This window comes from Gorilla gorilla, chromosome 11 (assembly GCF_029281585.2).
Source record: "Gorilla gorilla gorilla isolate KB3781 chromosome 11, NHGRI_mGorGor1-v2.1_pri, whole genome shotgun sequence".
NCBI lineage: Eukaryota > Metazoa > Chordata > Mammalia > Primates > Hominidae > Gorilla > Gorilla gorilla.
Genome location: NC_073235.2, coordinates 38,302,371 through 38,314,861, shown reverse-complemented (window position 1 = coordinate 38,314,861; position 12,491 = coordinate 38,302,371). Strand labels below are relative to the sequence as shown.

The window sequence follows — 12,491 nt, the reverse complement described above, 5'->3', positions numbered from 1 at the left end:
TTTCTCTTTTTAAACAATGCTTTTATGAAGTAGAGATAGTAAAAGATTTTGGTTCACCTTTTAAGTAACGGTTTTTATTTTTATTTTATTTATTTTTTTGAGACAGAGTCTCACTCTGTCACCAGGCTGGAGTGCAGTGGCACAATCTTGGCTCACTGCAACCTCCACCTCCCGGGTTCCAGTGATTCCCCTGCCTCAGCCTCCAAGTAGCTGGGATTACAGGCGTGTACCTCCACGTCTGGCTAATTTTTTTTTTTTTTTTTTTTTTTTTTTTTTGTATTTTAGCAGAGACGGGGTTTCATCATGTTGGCCAGAATGGTCTCGGCTAATTTTGTATTTTTAGTAGAGACAGGGTTTCTCCATGTTGGTCAGGCTGGTCTCTATCTCCTGACCTCAGATGATCCCCTCGCCTTGGCCTCCCAAAGTGCTGGGATTACAGGTGTGAGCCACTGCGCCCAGCCGATTGTCTTTTTCTTTATGATATCTATTTATCTAGAGACTTTTTCATCCATACCCTGTATTGTTTTTTAAATTTTTCTAAGTTAATTTTCACCTTTCTCTAGTACCTCCTTGAGTAGTTTAATAATCAACCTTCTGAATTCTTTATCTGGCAATTCAGAGATTTCTTCTTGGTTTGGATCCATAGCTGGAGAGCTAGTGTGACCTTTTGGTGGTCTTATAGAACCTTGTTTTGTCATATTACCAGAATTAACATTTCTGGTTCCTTCTCATTCAGGTAGACTGTTTCAGTGGAAAGATCTAGAACTCAAGGGCTGCCCCTCAGATTCTTTTGTCCCACAGGGTGATCTCTTGATGTGGTGCTCACCCCCTTTCCCTAAGGATGGGGCTTCCTGAGAGCCAGACTGCAGTGATTGCCATTGCCCTTCTGGGTCTATCCACCCAGCAGGATTACTGGGATCTGAATCGGTGCTGAGGAATGTCTGCAAAGAATCCTGTGATGTGATCTGTCTTCAGGTCTCCCAGCCATGGATACCAGCACCTGCTCCAGTGGAGGTGGCAGGGGACTTAAGTGGATTCTATGAGGGTCCTTGGTTGTAGTTTTCTTTCATGCACTGGTTTTCTCAAACGCTGGTTATGCGAGCAGTGAAGTTGTCATGTGGACAGACTCAGGACCTCTGGTTAGCCAGGATGTTGCAGGCAGTGGAATTAGTTGTTGTTTTCTCTTTCTTTGGAGCAGGGTTGTTCTGTTATGAGTTGCTATAATGGCGTGAGTTGGTTGGTCTCCAGCCAGGAGGTGGCACTTTCAAGAGAGGAGGTGGCACTTTCAAGGTGGCACTATCAAGGTACTTTCCCCTTCCACTGCCACCAGCTGCGGTAGTAGAAGGGGGATTACAAGGTTGCCCTATCAAGGCCAGGGTATTTGGGTTTCTCAGGTTATGGGCGGGGCCATAGAGCTCCCAAGAGTTTATGTCTTTTGTCTTCAGCTACCAGCAAAGGTAGAGAAAGACCATCAGGTGGGGGCAGCATTAGGCATATCTGAGCTCAGACTCTCCTCGGGTGAGGCTTGCTGTGGCCACTGTGGGGGAATAGGGGGCTGGTTCTCAGGCCAGTGGAGTTCTGTTCCCAGGGGTATTATGGCTTCCTCTGCTGTGTCATACAGGTTGCTAGGGAAGTTGGGAAAGCTGGCAGTCACAAGCCTCACCTAGCTCCCATGCAGCCAGCAAGGCCAGTCTCACTCCTGCTGTGCCCTGCCAACAGTGCGCAGGGCAGAGATCTCACCCCAGGCCACAAGCCTTCTCTCTGAGAAAGCAAGCAGGGCTTTCAGGCCTTGCCCCTCCCCACCTGCCCACACTGTTGGCTGTGGCTTCTGTGCTTTTATCTGCACTTCTTGTTTGCCCCCAAGATTCTGCTCAGGAAAATTCATGCCTCTAGTTGAAATTAAGTTGAGCTAGAAGCTTCCTTAATCCTGCCCCTCCCTAATTCCACTGGCTTCCTTCTGCAAGGATCCCTGTAGGATAAAGTCAGGAATGGCTTCCCTGGGCTCAAGCTGGGGACAGGGAGTGGCTGCAGGGCTCTTCCCACTGCTTCTTCTACTTTTACATTTCACTTGGCTCCCTAAATCCACTTGCACTCTAGGTAAGGTTAAATTCTTCTCCTATGATCTGGATGTTCAGGTCCCCAGAGAGGATGTGTGTTCAGAGGCAGACTTTCCCCTTCTCACACTTTGGGAACTCACAGTTTTGCAGCTGTCTCATGGAGTTTGCAGCAGCATTCTGCTTCTTTCAAAGGGTCTGTGAATTATTTTGTTTTTTCTGGTATGTTCCAGCAGTAGTTCTTGGAGCAACAGTTAACAATGTGAGTCTCCACACACTGTTCTGTCCATCCAAGTGGGAGCTGTACCTAAGTCCTGTCTCTTATCTGCCATTTTCAGAAAATCTCATTTTGTTCCTTTTCCATCAAGCATCTTTTCACACCAGTAGCTCTGACTGTGTCCAGGTTCTTTCTTTGAAAACCAGCCCCTCCACTCCCACTGTATCCTGAAACCCCCACAGTCAGGCTCACCAAGGGGGCTGAGGAGACTCCAGAACACCCCTCTACTCCTTCTGATTCTCCCTCCCTCTCATGAGCCCTGGGGCTGTCCTTGGGAGGACCTCCACTAGTGCTTATGAAATGGCCCACATTCAATTCAGCTGAGTCACATAAATCCAGGTGCTGATAAAACCAACATTTTTTTCTTCCCTGAAAGATCTGAGTGTAGGAAGTGTCTAAATGCTTGGTTCTTATTTGACATATGTGACTACAGGTGATCAGGCTTCTGTGGCCTCCCCCAGCAGGCATCCCTGTGGCAGGAGCTGTCCACCTCCTCGTCCATCACTGAAGAGAGAGGCCAGGCTCTTGGACACTTGAAGGAGGTGCCAGCCTGTCTGCTGCCTGTCTTCACACAAAGCAGGGCCCCTACAAATATTCGTGCCTGTGGCCTCACCCGTGGTCTGCATGTGGCATTGACTAGACATGGGTGACTTGGGGGAGCCCATTCTCTGAAGACACAGCACTGGCGTCCATCGGAAGCCTGGAGCTGGGGACCCATAGCCTTTCATAGCTGGTGTAAGGAGCCATCTATTCAGAGTAGTGGAGGGCTGGGCTGCATGAGCAAGACCACTCTCTGCACAGGCAGAGAAATTGAAGGACGGAGAGCTGAGTGGCTTGTCCAATGCTATACCAGCGCAGAGTGCAGGCAGCTAGAACCAGCGAAAGGAGGAGAATTTGAGGCAATTTGATTCTTCTGGGTTTAGTATGATTCTTAAGGCTAGACAAAACCTAAGGCTTTTCCTGGTCTAAGTCCTGTTTTGTGTTTCGTGTAAAGGGCCTCTTGAGATTTACAAAACAAGACCTCATCTTTAGTTTTTGAACTTGTAGAGGAGTTGCTTCCATCGCAGATCGCTCGTGGCCAGACTCTGGCTCCTTGTGGCTGAAGATGACGCCTTTTGGCTTCAGGAGGATCCTGAACTGGTTAAAGGAGGAATACAATGACCCTCCAATTTATGTCACAGAGAATGGAGTGTCCCAGCGGGAAGAAACAGACCTCAATGACACTGCAAGGATCTACTACCTTCGGGCTTACATCAACGAGGCCCTCAAAGGTACGACGGGCCCACCCTTCCCCAGCGTGCACCTTTCCCTGTCGGAAACATCCGCTATCTGCAGGAGTGTGATACAGCGTCCTTGGGCCACAGTAAGAAGAGAACGATAAGGCTTCTTGCTCCTGTTGGGGTTAAGCTTTGCTTTAGGGCTGCACTCTGAGTTTTTTTCCTTCCTATGTCTAAGCTCAGCAAGCAAGCCCAGTGGCCTGATGCCACCAAACCCTAGTTCCTGGCCTGAGTCACTTGCTCCCCTTGATCCTCCCTGATGTCGGAACAGCAGTGCCCTCCTGAGAATGGTCTGGGTAGGGCCCAGGAGGAGTAGGCTGTGTGGTTGCCTGTAGGGTCTCTTAGTCTCCGAGCAAAAGTTTGAGGCTCTTGGCTCAGCCCTAACAACTTGAGATGGGACCATGAGGATAAGAGAATGGAACAAATGCTGAGTAAAAGAGCAAGCAATGCACCAGCAAAGGAAATGATTAGAAAAATCCTACCCAGCTGAAATCTATTCTATCTAAGGGCTATTTTCTACAGGGAGAAGCATTAACATTCTAAGGCACTGACCAAGATCATGGATAGAAGTGTAGGTGACCCAGGGAAATTAGTCCACCCGTGTTCCCGACTCCCATTCAGGGCTGAGCCTTTCTAAAGATGCTGGTGGCTCTGCATCTCCACCCACAGAGGACCCGCTAACAATCACTGCATGCAAAGAAAGGGGCAGCTTTCTCACAGAGCTAAAGCCAAAGCTTACCGCCATCTGTGAAGGCGGTGGGGAGAGCAGTAGGCAGACCTGGCTTCCGAAGGCCTGGCAGGAAGCTGCCTTATGAGAGAGGAAACTTATGCCTAGTCCTCTGTGTTTGAGCAGCTGTGCAGGACAAGGTGGACCTTCGAGGATACACAGTTTGGAGTGCGATGGACAATTTTGAGTGGGCCACAGGCTTTTCAGAGAGATTTGGTCTGCATTTTGTGAACTACAGTGACCCTTCTCTGCCAAGGATCCCCAAAGCATCAGCGAAGTTCTACGCCTCTGTGGTCCGATGCAATGGCTTCCCTGACCCCGCTACAGGGCCTCACGCTTGTCTCCACCAGCCAGGTAGATGTGGCTCTGGGAGGGAATAAAGCCTAAGGGTGAGGGGCAGGTGGAAGGGCCTCTCTCAGTCTGTTTTCTTCTAGTTTATTACCCTCCTCTCTGCTGCCCCATCTCCTTCATTCATTCAACAAATGTTTATTTTCTTTGAATGCTCCAGACATTTCCTGGGGTGGAACAAAGGACACTTAGGGTCAATGTTACACCTAGAAACCAGAGCCCTGATCTGGGAATAAGCAGGTCTAGACTCTTCTTCCAGCCCTACCACTAACTTGCTGTGCACTCATAGATAAGAAACCAGGCACATGCTTCAGGGCAGTTACAAGGATCAAATAAAGGGACCATGAAAGTACAATGCTTGCACCATGTGGGTGCCCCATATTTGTTAAATGTAAGAGTATAAATCACTACACAAATGTGACAATTATCCAGTTTCGATTATACAGGCTGAGAATCCTTCATCTGAAAATTCAAAATCCAAAATACTCCAAAATCTGAAACTTTTTGAGCACTGGCATGACAACACAAATGGAAAATTCAACACCTGACCCCATGTGACAGGTCGCAGTCAAAACACAGTTAAAGCTTTGTTTCATGCACACAATCATTTAACATATTGTATAGAATTACCTTCACACTATGTGGATAAGTTGCATATAAAACATATATGAATTTCATATTTAGACCTGGGTCCCATCCCCAAAATATCTCATTATGTATATGCAAATATTCCAAAATCTTAAAAAATCCCAAATCGGAAACACTTCTGATCCCAAGCAAGCATGTCAGATAAGGGATATTCAACCTGTATTCTAATTGCTGATAGAGATGTTTAAAAAATACAACTGCTTAACTTCACTCAGAGGCTCCTGACACACAGTGAAAGGGGATGGGTACCTCCACCTCGCATCCCATCAATGGCTGTGCAGATTTGGGGTACCGTGCAGCCTCTGCTGGGGTCTCAGAGATCTGAGAACTCAAATCAGTGCCAGAGCACCAACCACCCTGTGTCACACTCTCCTAGATGCTGGACCCACCATCAGCCCCGTGAGACAGGAGGAGGTGCAGTTCCTGGGGCTAATGCTCGGCACCGCAGAAGCACAGACAGCTTTGTACGTTCTCTTTTCTCTTGTGCTTCTTGGAGTCTGTGGCTTGGCATTTCTGTCATACAAGTACTGCAAGGGCTCTAAGCAAGGGAAAACACAACGAAGCCAACAGGAATTGAGCCCGGTGTCTTCATTCTGATGAGTTACCACCTCAAGTTCTATGAAGCAGGCCTAGTTTCTTCATCTATCTTTACTGGCCACCAAACGCCTTAGGGTCTTAGACTCTGCTTATACTGGACTTCTCCATAAAGTCCTGCTGCACCGTTAGAGATGACTTTAATCTTGAATGATTTCGACTTGCTGATTAAAATGGAAATATATCTCCATCTTGCTCCAGTATCAGAGTTCATTTGGGCATTTGAGAAGCAAGTAGCTCTTGCGGAAACGTGTAGATACTGGTCTAGTGGGTCTGTGAACCACTTAATTGAACTTAACAGGGCTGTTTTAAGTTTCAGAGTTGTTAAGGGTTAAGTTGTTAAGGGAGCAAAAACTGTAAAAATCCTTTCTATAAGAAGAAATCAACTCCATTGCATAGACTGCAATATCATCTCCTGCCCTTCTGCAAGCTCTCCCTAGCTTCACATCTTGTGTTTTCCAGAAAATAAAAACAGCAGACTGTCCTTTCTCCTATGGTTGCCCCTCCTTGAGAAAGTAGGTTCAAGAGAAGTTATTAAGTCACACAAGCCATCTGGAGCTCCGATTAAGCTTTCCCACCAGACCAAGTCTTTCTGTTGACATTATATTCCTTGGGGCAAATACCACAACATGCAGAAAGTGGCCTTTTCCCACCCCTCGAACACCCCCACTGCCACTTTTTATGCCATCCCCAGCTCTCCCATCTGACCTTGGTTCATTTAGCCTGTTTCCTTCCTCCTTTCCCAATTTGTGGTAGTTCTAAACTGCACATAGGACAACTATCCATATTCCTTTATGTCTTCCCAAATGCTACTCATTCCACCTAGGATGCCCTTTCTTCTGAAAATGCCTTTAAGTCTCAGCTGAAATAATGTACTTCCTCCTCTGAATGGCTTCCGTGAAATCCCCAGGCAGATTCTCCTTCGTCTGCTTTGCTTGTAAATATCCCCTATTACAACTTAACCATCCAGTTTCTATACTGGAATTGCGTATTTCTCTATCATCAGCTTCTTAAGGCCAAGGACCATGTTTCATTGTCTCTGGCAAGCACAACTTGGAGAGAGCAATGAAAAGCACAAATGCTCCTTTCGTGTGTTCACCCATTCACATAGCATTTCCAGGGCAGTGGTGGGAGCAGAGAGAGATATGTTCTTTATAATCCCCTCAAATGTGCTGAGAGACAATCTCAGTGTGAAACACCTAAACACTTGATTGGCCCAGATATTACATCTAGATAGCTGGGAAAATGTTTTGTAAAAATAGAGTAATTTTGGGCTGGTCTTAAAAGGATCATCACACTTGAAATTTGCTTCTTGTAAGCATTCCTTTCCCTATCAAAACATTCCAACGCCATGAGTCCCAACCTGGCAGCCAGGAGCTTGTGGTGCACAAGCATTTTTCTCCATCAGTCGACTGGAAAAGTTTGTCAGATGGGGGTGGGGGTGGTTCTAAAATTGATATTAAAGACATTTGTTGGCTGGGCGCGGTGGCGCACACCTGTAATCCCAGCACTTTGGGAGGCCGAGGCAGGTGGATCACGAGGTCAGGAGATCGAGACCATCCTGGCTAACACGGTGAAACCCCGTCTCTACTAAAAATACAAAAAATTAGCCAGGCGTGGTGGCGGGCGCCTGTAGTCCCAGCTACTTGGGAGGCTGAGGCAGGAGAATGGTGTGAACCTGGGAGGCGGAGCTTGCAGTGAGCTGAGATTATGCCACTGCACTCCAGGCTGGGCGACTGAGTGAGACTCTGTCTCAAAAAAAAAAAAAAAAAAGACATTCTTTGGGGAGAAACTCAGTATCATAAGGTGCCAATTATACCTAAATAATCTCAAAACTCAACATCACTTTTTTGGGACAACACTAACAAAATAATATAAAGTTTCATATATGAAATAAACTTGTAAGAAGAGCCAGGATAAATCTGGGGGAAGAAGATTAAAACACATTATAAAGCTAGCTTAGTTTGGTATAGCAGAGAGCAAACAGATCAATAGAGGAAGAGAAAGCCTAGACACAGAAGCATCTGCACATGGAACAGATGCCCACCTAGCAGGCAGTGCGCCTACTCGGGGCAGAGGGCCCATGAAGGCAGTGAGGGAAGAGGCTCCTGGGGATGTTAGCCACGGGCATGGGAAGGAGCCAGGTCCTTTCCTTGGATACCAGATTTAAACATACAAAAAGGAAACCATAAGAATCCTAGGATATAAAAAAATTAATTTTTGAAGCGGGAAAGGTATTTATAAGCAAGACTCAAGACCTGGAGGTCATAAAGGAAAACACAGATAATACTGTGGAAAAAATTACCAAATATACCCAACAAAAGGGAGGGAGAAGCCAGGCGCGACGGATCACGCCTGTAATCCCAACACTTTTGGGAGGCCGAGGCAGGCGGATCACGAGGTCAGGAGATCAAGACCATCCTGGCTAACACGGTGAAACCCTGTCTCTGCTAAACAAAATACAAAAATTAGCCGGCTGTGGTGGCAGGCACCTGTAGTCCTGGCTACTCGGGAGGCTGAGGCAGGAGAATGGTGTGAACCCGGGAGGCAGAGCTTGTAGTGAGCCGAAATTGCGCCACTGCACTCCAGCCTGGGCAAGAGGGAGACTCCGTCTCAAAAAAAAAAAAAAAAAAAAAAAAGAGAAAATATTTACTGCATATGCTAGCAAATGGCTGTAATGTACACAGTAGTCTTATAAATCAGTAAGAAAAATATGAAAACAAAAATTGGCAAGGAATACACGGAGCTCTCAAGATAAGCCAAACTGATCAATAACATCAAGATGCTCACTTCATTCATGATAAATACAATGCATACGAGATTATATCATTTTTCATCCATCATTTTGACAAAGCTAAGAAAGTATGATAATACAGTGTTGGCAAGGGTGTGGGAAAATGGACATGCTCATGACTGTTGGTAGGGGTTCAAATTCACACAGCTTGTAGAGGAGGCAATGCAACAGCATCTTTCATAATCCAAACTGCAAACACTCTTCTTTCACTTAGCAAGTTATACAAACATATTCTACAGGTATATTTTCACAGTAAGACTATACCTCCCACCGAAGGTTGCTTACGATGGCAATGTTTGTAATAGAAAAACAAAAATGTGTAATAACCACTGACTGCCACCAGAGCATGGACAGTAAGCTGAATGCAGTACATTCATCAAGCAGAATGCTATGCAACCATTAAAAATGAGGTAGCTCGGTGTTGACAGGAAAAGATCTCAAGACTGTGTAAGCAAAAAAGCAAGATGCAGGGTAGAATATATAATATGATCCCATTTATTTAAAAAATAAAGATTACATATTTGCTTATATACGCATACAAATTTTCTGAAAATTACATAAGAAATTGTTAATAGATTACCTCTGGAGAATAGTACTGGGGTAAGAGGTGAGAGGGCAGAATTCTCATTTTACAGCCTTATATACTGTTGTGAATTTTTTTTTTTTACCATGTACTTTTTAAAAATACAAAATTGAGGAGGGATCCTCCTACTCCAAAATTACGAAGCATTCTTTTATGTACATTTCTCTAAGAGTTATATTTGATATTTTTCAAGGCAAACTGACTTGAGGTACTCGATGTTTTTAAATGTATTTCTAATAATTATTAGTAGGGTCACACCTATTTGACAGCTTTTTAAAAAAGTCACATATTGCTGTATTTTTAAAGATGACAAACCTTTATTTAAATGAGATGCTTGCTGGAGATTTTCTTTTTCAAACTCACTTTTTAAGTTATGGAAATAATATCACTGCCGAAAGTTTGGAAAACATATATAAGAGCGCCAAAAATACCACTAAAATCACATAAACCAATCTTACCATTATTAATGTTTTGGTGTGATTTCTTTCTTTACATATCTATTAATACCTAGTACTATCTATGTAGAAAATGTGTTTGCAAAGCTGAGATCACACTGTACCTATAGCTCTGGATCCTGCTGCTTTTTCCCCCAACACTTAACAGATGCTCAGTAAACATGTTAAACCAAGTTGTTAATTAGTATTGTACCATTTCTCCTCATCAAAAATTACTTCTATAGAAGGCATTTAGTTGGTTTCCAGTTCTTGAGTAAAATAAATAACACTTAATGAGTATGTCTTTACCTAAATGTTGTCTGCATTTATGATTTAGAAGAAGCTACTGGATCAAACGGTATGAAATATTTTAAGTTTCTGATAAATGTTTTTCAGAAGAATTATACTGGTTTTCACTCCTACCAACAGCGCAGCCTGTGTTGCTGTTTCCTTGCCAACACTGTCACCATTTTAAAAAGTCACTGTTATTTCACAGGTAAAAAATAGAAAGTTTGCTCTGAGAAAATTTCTTCCTCCCATTACAAAATAAAGTCACAGTCTTTCCGTATGTCCACTCTAGAGTGCTATCTTCCAATCTAAAACAGAGGAACTGTTTTCAAACATCATTAGTTTAGCGGTCTCCACTGACAAAGACATACGGATAAAGTAACATGTAAGTCAGATTAAGAATCTCAACTTTTTAAGAAAAACCAGATGACTAAAGGCATCTCTTTATTCTATACTTTTTGTCCTATAGGTACTCTAGGTCCTTGTGTAATTATTGAGGACAAAACTTCAGTTAAAGGTGAGAGGGAAAACTAGGTTGCAGACTAGCAGCTGTTTTGCATCTCACGAGAACAAAGGCCTTAACAAACCGTATACTTTATGCAAACAGTGATGCCTCACTGACTTAGGAGACAAGTCACATGCCATCAGTGTGTCAGAAAATTTCTTTCTTCAGTGATAGTTAAGGTAACCTAGCCAGCTACTTTCCAGAGACAGCTCCAGGGCAATACTGGGGAAAAAAAAAAATCAGAGACAGGACTTCAATAGAGCCCTGTGCAACAAAAAGATGCTAGATAACAAAACTCAAAGCAAAACTAAGATCATTCCAATTTAGGGGAAAGTTTTTTTATTCAGTGTTTAAGATTAAAAACTACAAGATTTTGCTTGCAGCTGATGAGTAAAAAGAGAAGTTACACATAAATTCTCATCTGAGTGGCTAGTTAAAATGCTCTGACACAGAGTCAAGTTACTCAGTGACATACCAGTTACTTTGGGCTTAAGAGTCTTGGAGCAAAGTACCTCTAAACAAAACGTGTCATCTGACAGCATAGGGCTAATGGGCATATGAAATACTAAATAAGAAGCTGATGGAGGCAGGCTGCGGCAGACTTTTTGGTTCTTTTAGGGTTCTAGCAGTGGTTGCCATATAAGCAAGGACCTAGCAGAGAGTTATTTCCTGTCTTTACTTTTCTGAGTTAAACACCTTCAACCCACACCCACTAAGCAGGAATAAAGAGACATTTTATAGACCAGTTGGAAAATATAAAGCAGTCCCATTTCTCCAGTAGAATTTTAGTTGAATTAAATCATAAGATAAACAATGATTATTGCACATATTATACTTGTCACACTACATCTGTTGAGTGGAATTTCCATTCCAAGTGTTGTTTTCATCTTCACCATCATCTTGAGTCCTTAATCTATAAATTTTCCCCTCCTTTTTAAAGTCGTCTCCACGTTTTTCCAGCACTCTTTTTCTCACTGGTTCCCTGATACGAAAAAGAGGGAGCAAGGGGAAAATGTCATAAAATAAAAACAATAGTAATACAAGCTGTTTCCAACTTCCATCAGTACAGGCAACTAAGTTTTACTTTTAATGCCATCTAAAGTAAGGAAAGTCCATGGGAGACCATTATATCTACTAACACAGTACTAGACTTCAGTAGTCTTTGGTAGTTTAGCTTCATCTGATCTCTAAGTCAAGCCAGCCAGCCAAATCATATATTCCACTTCCATTGTGTTTCTTAGTGACTTAATAAGCATTAGAGGAGTGTGACCATTTGCCAACTAATCTTTCCTTTGTTAATTTATGCAAGCCGGCATATCTACTAAAACATTTGTAACTTAGCACCCTAGAGACTATCCAAAGCTCCAGTCAGCTTGACAGAAAGGGTCAATTTTAAATCCTTCGCAAAATCTTCAAGAATGACTTATTTATACACAAGAATGAAGAGGACTTCCTATTCTGAAAATACAAAGGTATAAGGATAAAATTTAAGCCAACAGACTTTTATAACTCTAGAGGGGAGAGAGAAAAAAGGAAAAATAATGGTGGAACACAAAGCTTCACCCTCTCTGACACACCTTTTATTCCATCCTTTGCTCCAATCTAAGACCTTTCTCTTATTTGAAAAAAGTGTTGTTTTTTGTTCTTTTTTGAGACAGGGTGTCCCCTCTGTTGCCCAGGCTAGAGTGCAGTGGCACGATCACGGTTCACTACAGCCTCAAAACTCTGGAGCTCACACAATCCTCCTGCCCCAGCTTCCCAGGCAGCTGAAACTATAGGCACACGCTATCACACACAGCTCACTAAAAGTTTTTTTTGTAGAGATGGAGCCTCACTATGTTGCCCAGGCTGGTCTCAAACTTCTGGCCTCAAGTGATCCTTGCGCCTCAGCTTCCCAAAGAGCTGGGATTACAAGTATGAGGCACCACACCCAGCCTGAAAAAAGTTTTAAAAATCCATACA

General features: G+C 43.6%; 2 protein-coding genes across 2 annotated transcripts in view; one reads left to right on the top strand and one right to left on the bottom strand.

The window, feature by feature from the left end:
* LCT (lactase) overlaps window positions 1-6,587 on the top strand; it is a 53,801-nt gene extending 47,214 nt beyond the window's left edge. The window contains exons 15-17 of the mRNA XM_019022146.4: window positions 3,379-3,602; window positions 4,462-4,689; window positions 5,708-6,587. Of these exons, the coding sequence (XP_018877691.2) occupies window positions 3,379-3,602; window positions 4,462-4,689; window positions 5,708-5,928 (673 nt within the window). The 3' untranslated portion in view covers window positions 5,929-6,587. The remainder of the gene's footprint in view (window positions 1-3,378; window positions 3,603-4,461; window positions 4,690-5,707) is intronic.
* Window positions 6,588-9,191: 2,604 nt separating this feature from the next.
* UBXN4 (UBX domain protein 4) overlaps window positions 9,192-12,491 on the bottom strand; it is a 43,246-nt gene continuing 39,946 nt past the window's right edge. The window contains exon 13 of the mRNA XM_019022145.4: window positions 9,192-11,511. Coding sequence (XP_018877690.1) covers window positions 11,373-11,511 — 139 coding nt within the window. The 3' untranslated portion in view covers window positions 9,192-11,372. The remainder of the gene's footprint in view (window positions 11,512-12,491) is intronic.